At 37.9% G+C, this 24,134-nt stretch overlaps 1 protein-coding gene and 1 long non-coding RNA gene across 5 annotated transcripts in view; one reads left to right on the top strand and one right to left on the bottom strand.

The window, feature by feature from the left end:
* RNLS (renalase, FAD dependent amine oxidase) overlaps nt 1-24,134 on the top strand; it is a 262,683-nt gene that overhangs the window by 235,034 nt on the left and 3,515 nt on the right. The window contains exons 6-8 of one of the 4 annotated variants that reach the window (XR_002311299.2): nt 3,746-3,921; nt 18,250-18,361; nt 20,603-20,894. The exons of 1 other annotated variant lie outside the window; for it this stretch is intronic. Coding sequence is in view for 1 of the 3 variants with exons in the window: in XM_020879822.2 (XP_020735481.2) it covers nt 3,746-3,921 (176 nt within the window). In the remaining 2 variants the exon portion in view is untranslated. Of the gene's footprint in view, nt 1-3,745; nt 3,922-18,249; nt 18,362-20,602; nt 20,895-24,134 lie in introns of those variants that run through there. 2 more of the 4 variants (XR_002311298.2, XM_020879822.2) reach the window with 2 other exon arrangements.
* Nucleotides 248-23,012, bottom strand: LOC139036033 (uncharacterized). The gene is made up of 4 exons (XR_011488723.1): nt 22,898-23,012; nt 21,294-21,467; nt 18,338-18,450; nt 248-1,859 (listed from the first exon to the last, which is right to left on the bottom strand). It is a non-coding gene; the product is annotated as an uncharacterized lncRNA (long non-coding RNA).

The raw sequence follows: 24,134 nt of genomic DNA, 5'->3' as shown, positions 1-24,134 counted from the left end.
GCCTTGTGGCTCAGCTGGTAAAGAATCTACCTGCAATGTGGCAGACCTGGGTTCAACCCCTGGGTTAGGAAGCTCCCCTGAGAAGGAAAAGGCTAACCCACTTCTGTATTCAGATTTGGAGAATTCCATGAACTGTATAGTCCATGGGGTCGCACAGTTGGACACAACTAAGCAACTTTCACTTGGCAGGGGCTGGGGCAAGTGGGGAGTGGGGTGTCAGGAATTAGTGTTCAATGCCTATGGAGTTTCAATTTGGGAAGATAAAAAAGTTCTAGTGATCAATGGTGGTGATGTTTACAGAACAATGTAAATGTACTTAATGCCAGAGAACTATACACTTAAGATAGGCTTAAAAAGTAAATTTTTTATTATATACATTTTACCACAGTAAAACAATACCAAAAAACTGCTGTACCTATACCCAGGAATAGTCTGCCACTGTTCCTGGGGGTTTAACATAAGAATTAGTCAATACTTTGAGAGAAGTCAATTCTGTTGTCCTTTCTAATGCTGTTCTTACCACAGCTCAGAGGTCAAAACAAAAATATTTTCTAGGGGTGCCTTATGTTTGCATAGCACTTTGTATTTGAAGAAGACTTTTATGTATCCAAACCCATTTAATCCTCGTGACAACCCTATAAGGTAAGCAGTATTACTCCCTTCTAATTGATGGAAGAAAGTGGAGCCTAAGAGATTAATTTGTCCAAGACCACCAGGATATTAAGGATGCAAAAAGGTTCAACTAGTTATCTTCTGACTGAAGTCATTGATCTCCCAACATACAGGAATAGTTGTCAACTTACTATGAACTTTACATTTAAAATGCCAAGAGCAAAGTGGTATGCTTGTTAAACTGAATAAAGAAAAGAAAAAGATAACATCATTACCTTCTCAGTGACCAAGGAATAATGACTATGTTGAATTTACGCTCTGAATCCTATTAACATATTTGTGGTTTTTTATGATACTCGAGTTCCAGGCCTTGGTCACGTTTAAACTCTGGTTGACTGTGTTTTTGCACTTTGGCTTCTGAAAATACTCTTGAATTTAGGGAACGAGGGCCTCTTCCTTAAAAGTCATTGTCTGAGGTTGCAGGTATTCAAATTTTAATTGAAATTCTCAAAAATTTTTGTCTGAGTCCAATAAAAACAAGTAGTCAGGTTGTTCTCTGATTGTTATGCAAGAACTGTTTCATTTTTAGCCTTAAATTTCCTTTTTTATTGCTCTCCTTGGAGTGGATGGCTAATGTAAATGGGAGAAACCTGGCAATGCACCATCACTACCCTTAACAATTTTATGAGCTCCCCGCTAGAACAAATGTCTGGGTCAGTGCAACCTCATGCACACAAGTTCCTCTCCCTTTGAAGCCTGCCATAGATAGGTCAACTCAAAACCTCAATTCTCCTGCTTCCGAATGCTGACCGAGTAGCTTTCTCTGTCTCTAGGAAGATTTGGTACCTCATGGAAGGCGGGTGTCATTGCCATTCCCTTTCTGTGTATAAGCCTTCTTGAATATATTAAACTGAAACATAGGTAACACCCCCTGAGACAATATGCAATAGGTTTTTCACCGTTTTTTGTAGCCAGTGAAAGAATTTTGAGATTTTGCACTCCTGTGTGATATCAGTAAAGTTGACCCCAAAAGGTTAAGCATTGCATGTTCAAAGAGAGGGTCCCCCTCTTTCCTCTTTCAAGTTGTTCCAGCCAGTGTGAGGTGAAACTGGACAATCTTCTTACCATTGCATTTACAGCACAGATTCTGAAGTCAGCTCTCCCAGTCTCATGTATCTTGAAATGTTTGGAAGCATGCCACTTTATAGCGCTCACAGCATTTTGGGTCTCTCTTCTCTTCCATTTTGCTGTAAAATTCATAAGCCAGGGTGTAATGGGAAAATGAAGTGGTTTAACAACAAAATAATAGCTCACATCTTCATTTGAGCAACATCAGGCAAACTTTCCCCTTGGATATATCTAACTAATTCCTTTTATTCCCATAACTTACATTTATTAAGCACCTCTTCTGTACCAGAAACAGTGCTAAACACTTCATACACATTATGTCATTTAATCCAGACCACAGAACAACATAGTAGATACTAACTTATTCTCATTGTACATAGAAACACACAAAGTAAAGAGATTGAGTGCACACAAAGCAAGAAATTTTCTTGCTCTGTGTAAAATTACTTTTTCTATGAAATATTTTACAAACCTATCTCAAAGAGATTGTTATCTTTTATAACAATTCTAAAAAGAGCTTTATACTTCCAATTGAAAGAATTTTCAGAATCAGTCTTTCCAACCCCCATCAATAATTTATATATTTTAGTATTTTCTTCTTTCAGCAGGGGGGAGCACCAACTTTCATATTATTATTTCATGTGTTTCATATCTATTTTGTTTTCTCTCAGCTTTTCCCTTCTGCATGATTTAAACAAATAATAATAGCAGGAAATCCTGGTTAACATTCCTTCCAAGGTTATATTCTCTGATGCCTCAGTCACTTTGTTTTCAGTGTCAAACTATTTGATTTCCTGTATTCTACCAAAGAGTGAATGATATGAAGCACTTATTGTTTGTCATTGTGAAAATATAGCAAAAAAAAAATTCAATGGTAGACAAAAATGAGAAGTAGCTCCATGTAATGAATAAAGCAGAAATTATTTTTACTGCTGCCTAAAAGATGAAGAACATTATGAAGTCAAGCTTGTTTTTAGAAAGAAGCTTGGGTTTTTTTAAGACATTTTACTCTGGTATTTATATAATTTCAACAAGGCATTTTGCAATCCATTTAACATAAAATTAAAAAGATGAACATCTACTTTGTTCTCAGAATTTAAAGTGAGTAAAGATTATGTATGGGCTTCCCTGGTGCCTCAGGTCAGTCAGGAAGATCCCCTGGAGAAGGAAATGGCAACCCACTCCAGTATTCTTGCCTGGGAAGTCCCATGGACAGAGGAGCCTGGTGGGCTACAGTCCATGGGATTGCAAACAAATGAGCAACTAACACCTTTTCAGACTATATATAAGAAATGCTTCTGGGCTTCCCTGGTGGCTCAGTGGTAAATAATCCACCTGCCAATGCAGAAGACACCCATTCCATTCCTGATCTGGGTTGATCCCACATGCAGTGGAGCAGCTACTGAAGCCCATGTACCCTAGAGCCCACGCACCCTAGAGCCCAGCACTGTGCAACAGGAGAAGCTGCTGCAGTGAGAAGCCCGCACACCGTAACTAGAGGGTAGTCCCAGCTCAGAGCACTAGAGGAAAGCCTGTGCGGCAGCAAAGACCCAGCACAGCCAATAAATAAGTAAAATTTTTAAAAAAAGAAAAAGGAAATGGTTCTTGCCCTGATGAGCTTATGTTTTAGTGGATGAAAAGGATACAAATAAATTTAATTACACCCAAGGAAGTATATATTAGGTCCTTTTGCCTTTCTTCAGGTTCTTTAACAAGACCTGAAAATTTATTCTTTAAAATACATCTTGAAACCAACACAACATTGTGAAACAATTATCCTCCAATTAAAAAAATAAACTATGTCTTGAATCTGTCGTCCTCTTCAGTGAAACCCTGATTTTGAGTTTCAGAACTAGCCTAATTTTATGCTTCAAAGTTTAGATTCTGTTTTCCCTTCATTTATTGTCTGATTATTGTGATCAATTCTTAAATCTGGATTGAAAGGCTGAGAGACACTTCCATGTTACTCCCTTCAAGATACATCTTTATGTTCCTCTTCTACTAGAGTCATCAGAAATCGGACCTTCCCTTGTGATTCACACCACTGTCCCATTTGGAGTTACACACTTGGAACACAGCATTGAGGATGTGCAGGAGTTACTCTTCCAGCAGCTGGAAAACATTTTGCCTGGTTTGCCTCAGCCAGTTGCTACCAAATGCCAGAAATGGAGACATTCACAGGTAATCAGAGAACCCAGTGGTATGAGCACAGTTTTCTTAATCAGATCTGACTCTACTTTTTCTCATCTTTTGCCACTCTCTAGTAAAAGAAATTAACATGTGATCTTGGGAGCAAATATGCATTTGTCTAATAGAGAAGTTTACATGCAAGTTTGTATTATCCTGTTATTTCTCAGTAAGAGACACATATAATTTTCCCCAATGCTATGTTCAAATTCTAGCATCTAGACTTATATAACCTGAAAATCTGGGGTTTCTTATGCAGGCAAGGCAGGTTATATATCAAAATGCAGCTGTTTCTCTGAGGTTTTTCTAAATCAGTACTGTGGTTATATAGAAACCACTATAACCTCCCAAATTTTTTGCAATATGTCAAATTAACCTTGTAAGTATATTTTGCTACCACAATTTTCATTTTTATTAAGTTCCCACTTTGGTTTTGACTGCTGCCGGTAGAGATGTTCGGGAGAGAGAATGAATACCTGAATAGATCAGGTATAAGTGATGAATGAAAAATGAATAGATCAGCTAGTTGAGCTGTTTTTTCAGGATTAGGTAAACCTGCTGATCAGTCTACTAGTTCAAACTGAAAAAACTCCTTACACTCAGTAAATGCTGACTTTCCTGAAAATCCTCTGTATATTCCAACAGAAGTTTCTGAGTATTCATAGAAAAAGTATTGATGTGTAAACTCAGTTGTGAAGTGGTTTGGGGACAGTGGAGCAGAGGGAAAAGGAAGCAGTGACTTGTCTATTTTTTCTTAAGATTTCCTAGCACATTGATTACCTGATTTATCAGCACTATTTGTTACTAGAGCTGTGAACCCTTTAGAAAAAGTGGTTGGGAGAAATCACAACAGATTTTATATATTTTAAAGGACTTTCCAAAATCAGAGGAAATGGTAAATTCCTTCCTAAAATATTGCAGCAGTTCTATGTGTTTACCCATATCTCTCAAGTTAAATTATACAGTGAACCTTTCAGGAAAATATTTACTTAAACACATCATGGTCACTTTAGAAGACTTCTTCCTTTTAAAACAACTTTTTCAAATCTCAATAGCCAATGTCTTTAAATGATATTTTACTTAATCTTAGGTTGGTCTGAAAAAGAAAACACGGAAATAATCTTGATATAATTTGAAACTAGATATTTTACATAGCAAGTGAAGTGAAGTGAAAGTTGCTCAGTCCCGTCCGACTCTTTGCAACACCATGGACTATACAGTCCATGGAATTCTCCAGGTCAGAATACTGGAGTGGGTAGCCTTTCCCTTCTCCAGGAGATCTTCCCAGCCAAGGGATCAAACCCAGGTCTCCTGCATGGCAGGTGCATTCTTTACCAGCTGAGCCACAAGAGAGGAGCCGTACTTCTGCCTGTCATAACCTTCCTTCCCCCAGAATTCTTTAGTAGATTCCTTTATGAGGCAGTATTGCCTGCCCCTCTAATAAAACCTCTGGGGAGAGCACCAGCCCTTTAAGGCTCAAGCCACTTTCTGGAAGTGACTGCTTTCTGAAAGAGGTAAGGGAGTATTTTGTGTAGAGTCCATTTTATGTTTCCTTGATGTGGCTCTCCAAGCCTTCTTCTGCCTCTAATGTCTTATATCCACAGTGGCAGGGCTGGGGGGAAGGAGAGGGGGGCGGGCAGGGTAGTGAAAGATGGTTGTTCATTTATTCATTTGTTTACTCGTTTATTCCATGAGCATATAACAAATGCCTAGGTCACATCTAATACTCTGTCCATGGAATCCTAGAGACTAATCTTTGCTGAAAGCCTTCTCCTAAGACGCTAAATCAAATTTTTTGCCTTGAGTAGGATAGCACTGCTTTCTAGCGAGTGCTGCTATTAAGGAAGGAGGCAGATGAAGAAAGAAGGTGTGTTTGAAAGACTTGCGGGGCTGCTCTGTGCCTCCCATTTGGGGTTTGAATAAAACACATGAGTAGGTGGTTCAGACAAACACAGCAAAGCAATGGCAGATTTTTTGTGATTCTCAGTTCCTCCCCTTTGCAGCTATTTGCCTTCCATCATTTAAATGCTTATCCAGTTAATATACCTTGATGCCTAAGCTATGATACATTGAATTAAGATTTCTGTAACAAGTATGATATATTAATCCTCTCAGCAGAAGAGTAATAACTGAAAACAACTTCCATGTACATTGACAGGGGACACTTAATCAGTTTGATAACCCTAATCCTCTCACCACTATTATTCGCTGTGCTTCCCTTTGTTTCAGAGTCTGTCATGATGTCTTTCCCAAACTACTCTAGTTTTATACATTTACTATAAAAATATGATTTGCTTGTGAGTTTAACTCTAACTTTCCCCCATATTTCTGTAGTTTCTAAATATTTCAGTGCCTTTTTTGTCATGTAGCACATTCATGGATTACTCTTTTATAAAAAATAAATAAAATAATCACTGAATGCATTTCAAACACCATGGGGATCAAGAGAGAAATTTAAGGGTAGGGAAAAAGGAGAGTCAGGTGGTAAATGAATGCTTTGGTATCTTTGGCAAAAATAAATGATTTGGACTAGCCTGTTAAACTCTTGCTGTAAAATTAGAATTGTTCTCTTCTGTAGTTGCATTTCTTCACTTGGTCTTTTGCCCTGAGGCTGTACTTTCTCTCTGCTCAATGTGAGCCCTTTTATATTCTTTAAGAAGGATCATGAACTCTTTAGGAACCTCATCAAAGCCATGAATATCAAGATGTACAGCCTTCAAAATATACATGTACACATAAACACAAAATTGCATCTAATTATGAAGATTTACAAGCAACCTAAAATGCCTCCCACGAATCCAGCATTAAGAACACCTGCTGTAAATGTTATTCTCCTATAACCCAAATAAATCAAGAATCCCTCATAGCTCAGTCTTGTGTTGTGGTCAAAGACACAAAATTCAGCAACCTAAGGGAATGTAAAGTAATTCTTATCTTTACTAGTGTCTTTTATAGATCTTTAAAGATATCCAAAATTCATTATCCTTAGCAGTACGTTTTGAAGTTTCTCTTCTCATTCCTTATATATCCCACTTCTACAAGCTCCCTCAAAATTTTTGCACCTTAATTCTAGTTTTCCACAGAGTTTTCCAATTATCAGCCATGTGGGCTTTTCTTTTTTCTTTCCTTTCTTCAGCTTCCACTCACATTCCTCATTTTTGACTCGATGTTCCCTGCCCACCCCCCCCACCCCCCGCCAGATAGGAAAATCTAAGAACTTTTCAATGCAAATTCCCCATTTGGCTTCCTCAGGTCTTCCCCAGTTGATTACCTTCGTTGGCATAGTACTGCTCAGGAGTTGGAAGGAATAAAAGAGAAAATAGGTGACAACTTAAGGCCAGAATTTTTCTTAAGAGGTTTGTGTTTGGTGGGACAGGGTGGCGGGGTGTGTATACACAGCAGAGCCTGAAATCACCCACATATTTACATTATTCCCTTATGAGATTCATTTCTGACCAGTAGCTGTGTCTTATTTCAGTGTTGGAAGGTCAGGTAGATTTTGATAGTTCCTCTTTTTTTTTTTTCTCGCATTTTCTATCATATCCTCCTCACTGTCTTCTCTTTGGTAGGGTGAAATTGAAAAGCAGTGACTGATTGATTGTATGAATATACCAAGACTATAAATTCAAATGAGTGTCCCTTTCAACATAGTCAGTCACCCTATTAAGCCACACCCTTATTGCAGCCAGATTGGGCATCTCCTTAAAATCCTGACACTTATTCTTCAGCATGTACTCAGTTCAATCAGGTCTTTGAAAGGTGAGCTTGAATTTAATGTTTCAGAAACAACTCAAGTCATTTGGACATATATCTTTTTAGTAAAGTAGATGGGCAACCTTGATGATTTTCTTAAATATTTTTATATAACTAAAGAGATATAACTGCTTGTGTTTATCTGTGTTAATGTGTCCAGTAAGCTGATTCTAAAAGCTCCTACCCTAAAAGATGTTGGTCAGTGCATCACTACAGATTTAATCATATGACCTTCTAGGATAAGTGCTTTGAAAGACAAAAGGCAATTGTGTTTATCAGTTAAAGTACATTAGGTGTGTTGTTGGATAATTTATTTAACGTGGGGTGATTATGACTTTGGGCTTTGGAGTCAGATAGACTTCGGTTCGAACCTCAGCTCTCCCTGTGCCTTTGAGTAAGCTAGACTATAACTCTAAGCCCATCTGTAAATGGTACAACTGAACCTCCCTCATAGGAAGAGAATGACCCCTCATAGTGGTCAGAATGGAAGGAGAGAACACGGTAGAAAACATTTACTGTAACACTAGTACAAGGCAAGTTCTCCATTATTGCTAAATAAAAATAGCAACAGGAAGAGGAAGACAGGAGATGGGTGAAGGTGACTCTATGGTGTTTCTCAGTAGATGAGCTCTGTGTGTCCCTCGCTCTTTTCTGGTGTGGCATGCTGCCGCACTTCGTGTGTTTTGTTACTCACTCTCTTGTCTTTTCAGAGTCTCTGTCTTTTCTCTCCTCTCTTTTTACACACACACATATTTCTGGACAAGGATATTTCAGGACTGACTCAACTCCAAGGGCGATGATGCTAAGTCATACCATAGGGACTATCAGAACAAGGTCATATAAAAGTGATGAATCCCTGTGGACACAAGGAATTTCTTCTCAGTTTTTTCCAGCTTATAGGTTTTTCAGTTTCCTGCCATTCATTCCTAAACTAACTTACATGCTGTCCAGTGTCTGGTAATTTAACACAATTTACACCATGAGTTAAAATTTCCTGGCGTGAGGTTATGGCCTCAAGAGTACCCTTGCTTCTGTTCCATAAGTTTATGGTAAGACATGGAGAGCTGAAACAGACCCTTTGGGATTGGTAGGCTATGGCCTGATCTAGTCTGCCAAGAGCAGGAAATCTTAACAGGTGTCAGTCCTAAGCATTCCACTGAGTAATCTCTCACCTCTTTCTCACTGGTACAGAACTAACCCATTGCTTCACTTTATTATGAGGAAGCTACGTATGAGATCATCAGCTGAGAAATTCTGATCATTGAATTAGGGATGTTCAGTCACAGTTTCATTGACGTTTATATGAGCAGATATTTCCCCTTTTCATAAAATCTCACATTATATGAGCTATTAAATGTTTTAACACATGTAAGTTTAATTAAATCACTTTTTTCAAATACTCATGGCAGGAACTTACTCTGCCATGTAGTCAGCATCACACTTTTTCAGAAAAACTAATTATTTTGAACAGCATTACTTTATAGGAAACTTTAAAAATGAATCTGTATCATTTTTCTTGGACAAATGCAATATATATTCATCTGCACCCAGTATTACTACTAAAAACTGAATGATGGATGTTATTATATATGGCTCTGTTCCATAAAGGGAAGTCTACTTGGTCTGTGCATAGTAGACCTCAGTACTATGCTCTGAACCAACAAGCTGAACTAAAAAGTTCAGTTGACAAAAACTATTTATACCCACATTAGAAATTAGTAATATATAATTCAGCTTTTCATTTAGCTGACATTTATTGAGTTTCTTGGGCTTCCCTTGTGACTCAGCTGGTAAAGAATCTGCCTGCAATGCAGGAAACCTAGGTTCGATCCCTGGGTTGGGAAGATCCCCTGGAGAAGGGAAAGGCTACCCACTCCAGTATTCTGACCTGGAGAATTCCGTGGACTATACAGTTCATGGGGTCACAAAGAGTTGGACACGATTGAGTGACTTTCAACAACGTCAGCAATTGGTTTCTACTGTATGCCAGACATTATACTGGATTCTATAGACTCAAAGACAGCTCCATTCATTCAAGGACTTTCCCATATAATCAGCAAGGCTGACCAATAAGCAGATAATCATTATATGGTGCATTTTCTTCTAAGCAAAGGATAAACAATGTATTGTGTGAACACAGAGCAGATTTGAAGAGAAAATGGTAATAAATACCTTCTTAGAAGAAAATGTCACCTGAGCTAAATCCTACAAGATGAAGCCAGAGAGGCAAAGGAAGTGATGTTGGAATGATGTTCTAACAATGTGTACACTTTCCCAGTTCCAAGAGAGTACAGGATACATTCTTGCTTTTTACGTTGATCTTGCCGTAAAGAGATAGGAATACCAGACCACCTGACATGCCTCTTGAGAGATCTGTATACAGGTCAGGAAGCAACAGTTAGAACTGGACATGGAACAGCAGAGTGGTTCCAAATAGGGAAAGAAGTACATTAAAGCTGTGTATTGTCACCCTGCTTATTTAACTTATATGCAGAGTACATCATGAGCAATGCTGGGCTGGATGAAGCACAAGCTGGAATCAAGATTGCCAGGAGAAATATCGGTAACCTCAGATATGCAGATGACACCACCCTTATGGCAGAAAGTGAAGAACTAAAGAGCCTCTTGATGAATGTGAAAGAGGAGAGTGAAAAAGTTGGCTTAAAACTCAACATTCAGAAAACTAAGATCATGGCATCTGGTCCCATCACTTCATGGCAAATAGATGGGGAAACAGTGGAAACAGTTACAGACTTTATTTTGGGGGGGCTCCAAAATCACTGCAGATGGTGACTGCAGGCATGAAATTAAAAGACACTTGCTCCTTGGAAGAAAAGTTATGACCAACCCAGACAACATATTAAAAAGCAGAGATATTACTTTGCCAACAAAGGTCCATCAAATCAAAGCTATGGTTTTTCCAATAGTCAGGTATGGATGTGAGAGTTGGACTATAAAGAAAGCTGAGCACCAAAGAATTGATGCTTTTGAACTGTGGTGTTGGAGAAGACTCTTGAGAGTCCCTTTGACAACAAGGAGATCCAATCAGTCCATCCTAAAGGAAATCAGTCCTGAATATTCAATGGAAGAACTGATGTTGAAGCTGAAACCAATACTTTGGCCACCTGATGTGAAGAACTGACTCATTGGAAAAGACCCTGATGCTGGGAAAGATTGAAGGCGGGAGGAGAAGGGGATGATAGAGGATGAGATAGTTGGATGGCATCACTGACTCAATGGACATGATTCTGAGTAAACTCCAGAAGTTGGTGATGGACAGAGAGGCCTGGCGTGCCGCAGTCCATGGCGTCACCAAGAGTCATACACAACTCAGCGACTAAACTGAACTGAACTGAACTGCCATAAACTGTTATAGCATTCATATAAACTATGACAGTTTGCATCATCATTTTATTAGTGTACGTGCATACTCATTCTCTCCCTCTCTTTCTCAAATGCCATTTATCAATCCTCTACTCTCTGTGTAACTCACTTCATCTCCACCCCATGGAGGTTTTTACTCCTTCCCAATTGCAAAGGTCAGAAAGTTAAGAAGTTGAGAGCACAGAGCTCTTTGTGACGTTCTTCCACTAGGAAGTGGCAAAAATGAAATTCAAACACAGGTCTACTTAAAAGTTAGTGTTTTTTAGGGCAGCCAGAAGAAGCAAGAAGAACCGCAGTCTCACAGCAGCTAGAATGAAAACCACATCACGGAAAGTTAATCAGAATGAAAAAGCAGAGAGTCATGTCCCAGATGAAGAGACAAGATAAAACCCCAGAAAAACAACTAAGTGAAGTGAAGATAGGTAATCTTCCAGAAAAATAATTTGGAATAATTATAGTGAAGATGATCCAGGATCTTGGAAGAAGAATGGAACAGATGCAAGAAATATTTCCCAAAGACCTAGAAAAACTAAAGAACAAACAACCAGAGATGAGCAGTGCACTAGAAGGAATTAATAGCAGAATAACTGAGGCAGAAGAATGGATAAGTGACCTGGAAGACAGAATGGTGGAAATCACTACTGCAGAATATAGAAGAAGAATGAAAAAAAAAAATGAAGACAGCCTAAAAGTTAGTGTTTTTAAACACTCTCTCTACTACTGGTAATTTAAATCTGGCTTTCTTCCAATTATGATACATTCTTATGCCATCATTCTGTTGGCTGATGTTAGAAATAATAATAGTTAACATTTATACTCTGAGTTTAGAAAGTAATTTTATGCTTGTTTCCATTTGCTCCTCACAACAATTCTGACAGATCAGGAAGTAAATATTTCTATCTTTGTTTAAATGAGGAAACTAAAGTTCAAATTGATAGTTTTGCCTAACACGATGCAATGAGTGAACAGAAATATAGAAATTGAACATGTCCCTTTAGGTAGAAAAGTTCAAGGTTCACACTGTATACAAAAATTAACTAAAAATAGATCATAGACCTATATAAAACATTATAAAACATCAAACTATGAAACTTCTAGATAAAAACATAGGAGAAAATCTTTAGATCTTTAGTTTGGCAAACATTTCTTAGGATACACAAAGCACAAACCGTGAAGAATAAATTGATAAGTGATGCTTGATCAAAATTTAAAATGCTTTGAAAGGTACTGTTAAGGAAATGACAGAACATGCTACAGACTTGGAGAAAATGTTTGCAAAAACATGTATCTGATAAGAGATTGGTATCCAGAATATATAAAGAATTCTCACAAGTCAGAAATAAGAAAACAAATGGCCCTGTTATTTAAAGCTGGGCAAAATATTTGAAAGGGTACTTCATTGAAGAAGAGGTGTGAATTTAACCATGGAGGCATAAGAGTTCTGCAGTGAAAACCACAAAGCATTGTTGAAAGAAATTAAAGTAGACTTAAATAAATAAAAACCATCCCAAGTTCATAAATCATAAAACCCAGTATTTTTAAATAGCAATATTCCCCAGAGTGATCTACAAATTTATTACAGTCTCTATCAAAATCCCTGGAAAAGTAAATGACTACCCACCCCAGTATTCTTGCCTGGAAAATCCCATGGACAGAGGAGCCTAGCGGGCTACCATCCATGGGGTCGCAAGAGTTGGATACAACTTAGCGACTAAGCCACTATCAAAATCCCAGTGGCCTTTGCAGAAATGGAAAAGCTAATCCAAAAATTCATACAGAGTTGCAAGGGACCCCAAATAGCCAAGACAGTCTTGAAAAAGAATAAAGCTGGAGGACTCACGCTTTCTGATTTCCAAACTTGCTGTTATACAAAGCTACCATAAAGTATTGTAACAAGCATAGACATATAAATCAATGGAAGAGAATTGAGAGCCGAAAAATGCTATACCTATAATGAGCTGATTTCTGACAATATTCCCAAAAACATTCAATGGGAAATGAATTATCTCTTCAACATATTGTGCTGGAACAACAGGATATCAATATATGAAAGAATGAAGTTATATCCTTACCTCACACCACATGCAAAGTCCACCTAATATGGATTGAAAACATAATTATACAAGCTAAAATCATAAAGTCTTAGAAGAAAACATAGGGGTAAATCTTTATGACTTTGTATTTGGCAGTGATTTCTTAGATATAACACCAAAATCATAAGTAATAAGAAAAACAAGTAGAAAATTTGGACTTTATCAAAATTCAAACTGTGTGTGCATAGAATTAGTGGTAAATCTTTATGGCTGTATCTAAAGTGATTTCTTAGATATAGCACCAAAATCATAAGTAATAAGAAAAACAAGTAGTAAATTTGGACTTCATCAAAATTCAAACTGTGTGTGCATAGAAGGATTAGCAAGGAAGTGAAAAGACAGTCCATAGAATAGGAGAAAATATTTGTGAATCACTTATCTGAGAAATGTCTACTATCCAGAATATATAAAGAACTCAGTAACTTAACAACAAAAAGTCAAACAGTCCAATTGAAAGTGGGCAAAGGACTTGAATAGACATTTCTCACCCCAAAAAATATATATGGCCAATGAGCATATCAAAAGACATCCCATGTCCTTAGTAATTGTTGTTCTTGTTGTTTAGTCACTAAATCATGTTCAGCTCTTGCAACCCCATGGACTGGAGTCTACCAGGCTGCTCTATCCATGGGATTTTCCAGGCAAGAGTACTGAAGTGAGTTGCCATTTCCTTCTCCAGGGGATCTTCTTGACTCAGGGATCAAACTTGCGTCTCCTGCCTTGGCAGGCAGGTTCTTTACTGCTGAGCTAGGGAAATGCAAATTAAAACCAAATGAGATACCATTTCACATCCACTATGATGGCTATATTTTTTTTAAAAAAGAAAGAAAACTAAGTTTTGGTGAAGATGTAGAGAAAGTGGAGTACTTGTACCTTGCTGATGGGAATATAAAATGGTTTAGCCACTGTGTAAAACAGTTTAGCAGTTCCTCAATAAAATAAATGTAAAATTATAATTTGATCAAGCTATTCCAATCCTAGATATATACCCCCAAAGAATTGAGAGCATGCATTCAAATAAAACTGTGTACACAAAGTTCACAGCAGCATTATTCAGAATACCCAAAGGTAGAAATAACCCAAATGTCCAGAAACTGATGAATGAAAAAACAAAGTGTGGTATACCCATAAGAAGGAATATCATTCAGCTGTGAAAAACAGTGAAGTTGGTACGTGCTTCAGCATGGATGAACCATGAAAATATTAGACTGAGTGAAAGAAACCAGACATGAAGGTCTCTTCTTGAATGATTCCATATATGTGAAATATCCAGAAGAGGCAAATTCATAGAGAAAGAAAACAGGTTAACGTTTGCCAGCAGCTATTACTAATGCTAAATTTCTTGTTATATATTTTAAACCCACAAAACAAGGAAGAGATATGGAAGACAAGCGAGCACACAAAAATATACTGAACATCACTGGTCCTTGGAGATATGCAAAGTAAAATGACAGTGAGATACCCTGACACACCTACTAGAATGCCTCATATCAAAAACTCTGAAGATACCAAATACTGGCACAGATGTGGCGATTCTCACATATCACCATGGAGTGCGGCATGGCATAGCCCCTTAGGAAAACAGTTTCACTGTTCCTTACAAAGTTAAATATACACCTACCATATGACTCAGAAACTCCACTTTTCGGGATTTACCCAAGAGAAATAAAGTCATAAATCTACATCAAAACATATATAAACAAATATTTATAGAAACTTTATTAATAATAGTCCCAAACTGGAAACACCCCAAATATCCATCACCTGGTAAATGGGCAAACTGTTGCACATCCATAAATGCAAAACTACTCTGTAATAACATGCAACAAACTGCTAATATCTGCAACAGCATGAGTGAGTCTCAGACTATTATCTAAGTGAAAAAAGTCAGAATCAAAGGCCACATACTGTATTATTCTAAATATTTGTATGACTTTCTGGAACAGACAAAGCTGTAGGAACAGAACACTGTTGCCAGGGGCTGTGATTGGCCGAATGGTGTTAACTACAGAGAGGCACAGGGGAATTAGGTGGAGACTGATGAGAACATTCTCTGTAATGTTTTATAGAGGTAGTTACACAACTCGGTATATTGTCACAACTTATAAAACAGTACACATAAAAAGGGTGAATTTTACTGTATTGTAAATTATACCTCAATTCAGTTGGTTTTAATATCCACTTGTTTCTTTATCCTCAACTATAGTCTTGGGAGCACAAGCGTTGAACCTTTTATTTTCACCATATTAAAAGTAGAAAGAAGGTTATTTTCTAGATGCAAATGTCAAAATGGCTGCAATCTTTTCCCCATAATTGCTCAACCCAAACAAAAGGCAGTTGGATTTATTCAGCATGAATGAGAACCAGAGAGAAATAATGGTCATACTTCTGGGTTTTCAAGAAAAAGAAGGAGAAGAGGATGGGAGAAGGGATGGAGGATTGAATTTGAATTAGTTGGAAATTAAGCAGTTATTAATTTAAATGGAGGAGAAGTGATGATTAGGTTCAGTTGAATAGGAAAGATGATTTTAAGTTTCTCACCTCAAAATCAAAAGCATCTGGGCCCTCTGCATCCTAGGAAGCCAAGCAATGGGATCATTTGAGAGAGAGTGATGCAGCATTTCTATTTAGATGAGAACAAAAGGATTCAAGTCCATTAAATCACCTTGTAACTTAGGAACTGGTTTGTCTATCCTCACACCTTACACAGTGGTGCTCAGCAACAACTGTAAACACAGCAGATATTTGAAGAGCTAATGAATGAATGTACTAAAACTTGCTGAAGGACAGAATAATTTTCTATTAAATTAAAAACTCTAAAGGGAAATGTACCACGACTGTTGTTTTGTCTATTATTACTGCCACAGTAGTAGAGAAAACAGTATCTCATTCTTTATTGTGTGCTTGTTCTGAACAAGTCCTCATCAAAATAGACTGCTCCAGTGTTTTCAGGACTTTAAAAGTCAGAATAGATCTGAAAGGATTCAATGTAGACTTCAGCAATTGAATATACAATTTCAGCAAAGTATGTCCTTTGCAGTTTGAGTGCACTAAAGCTGCTGCATGGATCATATAATTGATTTGTGGCACATTCTGCCTGCATCTACCCAATGGTTTATTAAAACAGAATAGACAAATACCAATAAAGAGAAAAGCTCCACTGAGAATTGACCAAACCACATCAGTTTCTTCACACCTAGAGTATTCCAACCAATAGTAATTTTACAGCAGCTCTCTGTGTACCAGATACAGAGCTCTGTAGCCAGAATCCCAAAATGCAAGCATGACTTTCCCTAAAGCACAACAAAGAATCGGGTTTATGAAATCACCATTAAATATAATAGAACACTGGAGAGATGAGTAGAACAGAGGCAAGATGAGATGATGCACATAACACATAAGAACCAATTAAAAATGTATCATCTCTGCAGGAAATCACCATGTTGATAAAGCTCTTTATGAATATTAAGTACTATAGCATAATATAATATAGATCTCTAAGAGCCTGAAACACCAGTGACCAAAAGATGTACAATATTTTTTTAAGGAAAGGCATATAAAAATAGATTAAATGGTATATCAGCACCCTGAATTTATCATCATTTTCCCTGTTCTAAGTATCACTTATCTTCCATACTATGCAGTATATGGTTAGAAATAATTCTTATCAACACTTTTCTTAAGAATATAACAGATATATCCCATATGTGTGTGATATCTGGCTGCACCACAAAAAATCTGCACATGGAGAGCTGATTCTCCTAAGAAAGAATTTTTAAAAGATTAAAAAAAAAAATTAGATGTAAATTGGCTAGGTCATCCAGAAAAAAATGTAGCTTTTTTTCCCTCTGTGACATCTGTAGCTTTTAAGAATGTATTTACCAACTCATGAGGGAAACAATTATTTAAAGGGTTATTTAGACTTTATGTCTGTGCAGGCTCACTGCAGTTTAGCTATAAACTATGATAATAGTGTGGATTGGTCACTGTGGTCTCCATCTTTTTAAATAAAGGCAAACATCTATATATCCCATTATACACACACATAGACATTCACACATACACACTCAGCTAGTTCCATTTTACATCCCTTTCAAAGTATTCTTTATGCAATGGCATTTTATGAGATGAGGGTTTTTATCTGGGTAAGAAACCACCTTTGCTACCTATTTAAAATTCAGACAGATTCAAACATGTTCCTAGTGCCTTTGCCTGGACTCTGCAAAAAGTGACCTAGTGGTAGAGAATTCAGCTTTCTGGGAATTTCAACCTAAGTGTTAGCACAAGGATTACAGACATCAGAATACTTGTTTCCTGGGCAATGAACTTGCTCAAGGACAGCGTTAGAATGGGGAGGTGCGATGACACAGAATGTAAAGAAAAACTCAGAGACTAAGAAACCAAGGGAAATTATTTTCATAAAGGAAAAATCTCCACTGTATTTAAAAGACCACCTGAACACTGAGAATTTAAATCTTTCAAAATTTGAATTAGTTTTTTTTGGCCCCTGTGCATACAGCCTTTGAGCAGTTATGAATTCAACACCACCCATGTACAAAGAATTCAACACCACCCATGTACAAAGAAGATGTCAATGGAGATGCTGGAAATACAAAAATGAATAAAACACAGTCCCCATAGCTTTCTATTTCTGAGGACTCAGAAGACTTTTTAAACTTCAAATATCTCTTGCCAAATTGTAATTTGGTGAGTTAAGTGTAGAGGAATCAGGAGGAATCAACATTTTACTGCCTTTTTATCAAACCCCAGAGGAACTTTCAAAAAGAGAGAGAGAGGAAAGGATAAACATATTACATTTTTAATTTGGCCAATAGAAAACATTCTGTACTGTTAAAATGAAGTCTGTATTCAATTTTCATTTCTCAGATGTCCCTTTCCTGTATCACAGAAAATTACTTAGGGGGTCAATATTATTTTTCACTATTGGCATAACACTGAAATCTCATCTTTTTTCCGAGTACCTGGACTAACTTCCCATTTATAAATATGTAAACAAGCATTTCCATTGACATCAGTGTAAGTTATGGTCTCGCCTTCATTTATTTACATTTCTCTCTGTTTTTGTAAACAGGCATATGATAAATGTTTATAATCAATGCCTTGGGAATATGGTAAGAATGGAGAGATGTAAACAGAGAATCAATACAAACCACATTTACCTTCTAGGTGCTTGCAATTTGAAGGTAGGTATTTATTCCACATTTATTTAAATCTTCCTCCTCCAGTTCCTACTTTGCTCCACACCTTTTATGGTTACTCCCCGAACATTTCACTGAATATAAACAAACAAACAGTGTTTTACCCAAATTCTAGGTCTGTCCTGATTAATATTTGTATCATAGGGAGGTTGTGCAAGTTTCTGGGAAATAAGTTTTACACAAGGTTTTATTCCATCTGTTAAAATTACTCATCCACTCACCAAGTCCAAACTAAGGTTGTGCAGTGTTACTTGAGATTATTGATGGTTTTGTGAAGCTGACCTTTGCTGCCCCCCAACACCCCTTTTATGGGAAACATTCCTCAGGCTGACAGAGACTCTGCTCTGAGCCACATCAAGCACCTCGCCCCAGAGCATTGGCTCCAAGTGTGTTTATTTCATGGACCAGTAAAATTCTTCTGAGTATTTTGGGAACCAGTATAATACTGCTATCTTTTTATTCTGCAGTTAAGAATTTAAAAAGCAAAACATAGCTATAAGAACTTAATGAAAATAATAACCCTTCCCCCAAAATATGTAGTAAAGATAAAACCTCATAGCAATTTAGAAATAGAATACATTTTGCTCTGTGAAAAAGTTCATAATTCTCCTTATTTTTCTCTTATTGCCATAGATTGACTTTTGGGAACCACTACCTTTGAGCATTGCATAGGGGCTATAAAAGAATAAGTTAACCAAATATTCAATTCCTGCTGTTTATATACCATGGCAGGGGTTCAGGTTGACCCTGGCAGCAGAGTAGAGGAAGTGAGGAAGTGTATGAACCAACTCCGCACCATCTCAGGCCTCCACGCTATTCCTGTTACCAGTGTGGTCAGTCCCTCACACACACAATGGGCAGGGGAAATGCCAACACAAGGATATCATTGCTTGGGAGTCTGCCCCAATCAAGTTAGCATACAACTAGAAGTAAGATTTTCTTGAAATCCACGGACAGTTTAAGGAGTCACCCTCACACATCGAAATTGATTAAAAATCAATTAAAAGATACAGTGTGTGTATCAAAAACACAGGTAATGGTTTAGTCTCCATCTGCTGTCAAAATTCAGGCATACCCAAGTTGAATAAAGTGACCCTTAGGAATGTAAAGTAACATAAGAGAGCAATAAAATTACCTACAGCCCTTTATAACTCCAGAGGGTTTTATAATGTAAATTCTTTCAAATGCAGTTGAGAAATAGGAGATCAGTAGCATCACAGGGAAATCATGTTGGTTTCACACATGTTGATGTTTTCAAGTGATTGGGGTACATTTTCTCACAAGCAAACAGAAAGTCTCAGAAAATATGGAAAACCTTAAGAAAAAAACTGAAAATCTCCAGAAGTATCTTCCTTTAGTTCCATAGTGGCAGCTACAGTGACCTTAAGAACCACTGGATTTTGCACTATATTATGCTGGAGAAGGAAATGGCAACCCACTCCAGTACTCTTGCCTGGAAAATCCCATGGACAGAGCAGCCTGGTAGGCTATAGTCCATGGGGTCGCAAAGAGTCGGACATGACTGAGTGACTTTACTTTATGCTTTTCAGCAAAAGTGGGAGTGCTGATGGAAAAATCACAAAGACATCTCCCCTTTGCTAAAATGATGGACTAATGAAGAAGGCTATATCCTGGAGATTTTTAATTTTGGTCAAACTGGTCTCTTTTAGAAGCAACTTCCCTTCAGGACCTACATCTCAAAGGAGAAAACATAAGCCCCAGAGTTGAGGATGCATAAATGTTCCAAGATTCAGAGTCAGGGAGAATGTTAATATTGCTGGCCACTTCACTTTATTGTTTTTGTTAGTGCTTTCAGTAGTTAGGTTCTGAGCTGGCTATGCCAACCTGTTTTCTTACAAGCCCTGATACTGGTAATGCACAGTTTTATAGAAGTATGGTTGTTTAGTTTTCTACAACTATCTTGTAGTCAAAATATCTGTATTTTATTTTCACATGGCAGTCAAAGCCCTGATGTGACCCACGAAAGGGCAATGGTCTAGGAGGTTACTGGAAGGTTATTAGAAGGAATTGGAATTGAACTTCCAGCATTAGAGGACATCGCTCCTGATGTGACTCTCATTCTTGACATTGAAGTATCTCTGCTTTGGACAAATACAGTGCATCAGACTCTCCTGGCTTAATGGGAAAAGAGGGGAAAAAAACAGTAAAGAATATTTAATTCTCTTATTTCTAATTACATGTTTACTCCATAATCTTCTAATCCAGGATTGATATATAGGATTCCTCTTGAGTGCCACTTCCAATTGGCTGGTCCAGTGGCTGCCTGAAGCAATGAAGTGAGAAGGATGCTGAAGCCACTTCTGGGCTCAGTGGAGAAGAAATGCCACAGTTGATTAGTGATGTCTGTCAGGCAGTGCTGCACATGTGTCACCCCCATAATCTATGACACAGTTGAGGAAATTTGCCTACTAAGATGAATGGTCTGGGAAGACAACCAGATTCAGTTTTAGAATCGGTACATTTACCTTTGTAAATGAACAAATCGATTCTGTGATAACCAGTGTGTCTCCGTTGGTTTCACCTGAGGCTGCTCATTTGGGTGAACTGGGAAATTGGAGAGTTTAAAATACCAATGCTGAAGACCTTGGATACTCTGATACTGAGATGCTGCTTACCTGAAAAGGCTCTACTTAAAGGATCCTGCCACTCAGTATCTTTGGACTTGTTATGTTTTTACTAACTAGTGGGTTTTCACCATACTGCGCCCCTTACCCTATTTACTATTTGCTGTATTTCCTTAGTTGTAAGATGCCATCAAAGGTTCAGGTAGGATGAAGTTTTCACACATGTGAACTTGGTCTTTTTTAGTGGTCCAACAGGGGGACCACCACTATAAACATGTAAACAAACATTTCCATTGACGTCAGCATAAAATGTGTTGGTTGCTCAGTCTTACCCAATTCTTTGTGACCCCATGGACTGTAACCCACAAGGCTTCACTATCCATGGGGATTCTCCAGGTAAGGATACTGGAGTGTGTTGCCATTTCCTCCTCCAGGGAATCTTCCGGACCCAGGGATTGAACCCTGGTCTGCCCGCATTGCAGGCGGATTCTTCACCGTCTGAACCACTAGGGAAGGACCATTTGAGAAAAGAATATGAGTCTTGCTGATTACTTAAAAACTTTTCTTTCCCACTGAGAAAGTACACAGTCAGAACTTGAAGAACAGGTGTCAGCCTCTTGGAGGAAAACCCCAGCAGGGGCAATTTAGTGGACTATTTACTCTTATGAGAAGTGCTGCATCACCAGCACTCAAGGCAGCACCGGGGACAGATTGGGGGGAAGAGCATGGACATTGACACCCTGAGTGAGAGTTTTTTCACAAAAGTCAGCTCTGAATATGAAGAAGTTTCTGGAAAAGCTAACCAACCTATTCCTCTTTTATTCCCTTTTTATGTTTGCAAAAGATCTACATGTAGATAATTCTAAAAGAACTTCTCTAGTAAGTATAAAACAAAATCTTATTTCATGCTAACACCATTTTTTTACTTTCTCATTCATATACCTAAAATATCGGTGCCTCTTCCAATTGATGGTACCTGAGATTCCGTGAAAAGCAGTACATTTACATCCATAATAAGCCCCAGCGGAGAACCTGATTGTTCATAGTTTGTCTAAGTTCTCTCAAGTCAGTTGCACATCTAGGATTAGAGTTTCTGAGATCTTAATTCTTGTCTTGCTCACTTGAACATCTATTGTAGTATCTCATAAGATTGGTTTTAAGTTACCAAACAGGCTGAACTGCCAACTGAAACAGGTCACCCTAAAATACAGCCTCTCTGTAGGCCAGACCAATGATATCGTTTTATTGGTAGATGTCTCACAGTCCAAGGACAAGCTTTAGCTGTCAGCATAGGTTTGGAAGAGAGAAGGTACATTATCACATGTGTCACTGAATATTTTTGCTATTTGTCAACTATAATTTTGTAGAAATACCCATTAGCCTACTTGTCTGCCTCCCTCTTTCTTTTCATCTTTAATTTCATTCTCATACCCAAGGGACTTTTGTGTGTGACTGTTCATAGTTAACAATCAATATAAAAGAAACTATTCTGTTAAATCATATAAAAATTGACAGTATTTTACCATTTCTGACCTACAGAATCAGCAAGTTTTTGTAGTTTAACATATGACATAGGAGACATTCACAGACAGCAGTTCAGAGATATTTGTCATTACTGAGAGGCTTCTAAATACAATAGCTCATCCATTTGAGCTTCTGCCAGCTCCGTGGGGTTTTATGTAGCCAGTTCCATATGAAGACCTTCATTTGATCAACTATGTGTACAATATTGTCTTTTTTAAAAAACTCAGTGAACTTATTGCACATTTATTATGGGCTAGGCACCATTTTCAGCCTTGGATACAAAGATGCGTGCATCACAGTCCCTACTTTGCAGAGCATGCAATCGAAGAAGGGAGACAGGCATGGACATAATTATAGAGCAAAATAAAAAGTAACATAATAGATACAAATAACATGCTGAAAAGGCACTTACCACGCCTGGCAGAGCAAGAAGACCTCTGAGCAGGTGACATTTGTGCTAGTTCTTGAAGGATGAGCAATTTTCTAGGCAGAAAAGAGAGGAACAATACAACATCACCAAGCAGAATGACTTGCTCAAAGTCACAGAAGCACAACAAAGAAGGATGTGCTTGAAGAACCTTAGTTTGAATATAGATGGGACGCGAGGCAAAAGTGAGAGAAGCAGCAAGAGGGGAGGCTTGGATGGAGGGAAGATTAGGTTATGAAGGGCTTTTCATGGGGGAGGGGGCTGAGAAGTTTGCATTCTCTTCTGCAGGTAGAGAGGAGTCACAAAACAGATACAGGTCTAAATCACTTGGATGTAAAACTGCTTTTTCTACTTCGAACTCATATGTCCAGCCCAGTCATCACCTAACTGTAAAGAAACCTTACATTAATGATCCCAGAGTTCCAGCTTCTGCAGTGTGAGTTCTTTCTGACACCCCCCTGGCACACATGTGAGTCCAAGCATCCTGGATTCCCAAGGGGTTGTTTCAGCCCTGACATCTCTCTTAAACATAGTCATTGAGCTGTGGTTCCTCACTGTGGCTGGAAGCATAGCCAAAGACTGCATTATTGTGAGAGATTGTGGCTTTGACAGTTACGTGTTCCTCCACTGCAGGGCTCTCTGCTTCACTTGGGTGAAGGAGCTTGCAAGCACAGCCTTCGTGTTTTCATATTTTCCTCATTGGGTAATTGCAAAATGGGTGAATCCACCTAAATGCAGCAAGATTGATTTCATCCCAACTGCAGACTGGCTAATCAGTGGCCTAGTTTTCCAGCCATGTGATCTGGCATCTGGCACTCACTACTCATCAAATGAAATTACACAGCACTGATAAATTACCCACTCTCTTCTGGGCAGAACTTTTTCCCTTAAGCTACCTCCTGCTTAACACTTGTGTAATGTTTAATAGTACCATGTTTATCTATACCAGGATGCCGGCTGGAATGTATGGAAACTTTACTAAGAATGGAGAATTTTATATATGTGTGTATGTGTGTGTGTGTGTATATGTGTGCATATAAATTATACATAGATAGACACCTGTTTATGTATTAATATATATGTGAATATGTGTGAATGAGTTATCCCATTTATGTGAATTTTCCACATGACGATCACACATTTTTGTTTTGTTTTACTTAAGTCCTTATGGAAATGTTTCTGAGAGAGTTGGAGGCGAAATTCTGCTCTGTTTGAATGCTTC

The sequence above is a fragment of the Odocoileus virginianus genome, chromosome 7, assembly GCF_023699985.2.
Source record: "Odocoileus virginianus isolate 20LAN1187 ecotype Illinois chromosome 7, Ovbor_1.2, whole genome shotgun sequence".
Lineage (NCBI taxonomy): Eukaryota > Metazoa > Chordata > Mammalia > Artiodactyla > Cervidae > Odocoileus > Odocoileus virginianus.
Note: the sequence above shows the minus strand (reverse complement) of the source record. Positions and strands in the feature narration are given on the sequence as shown.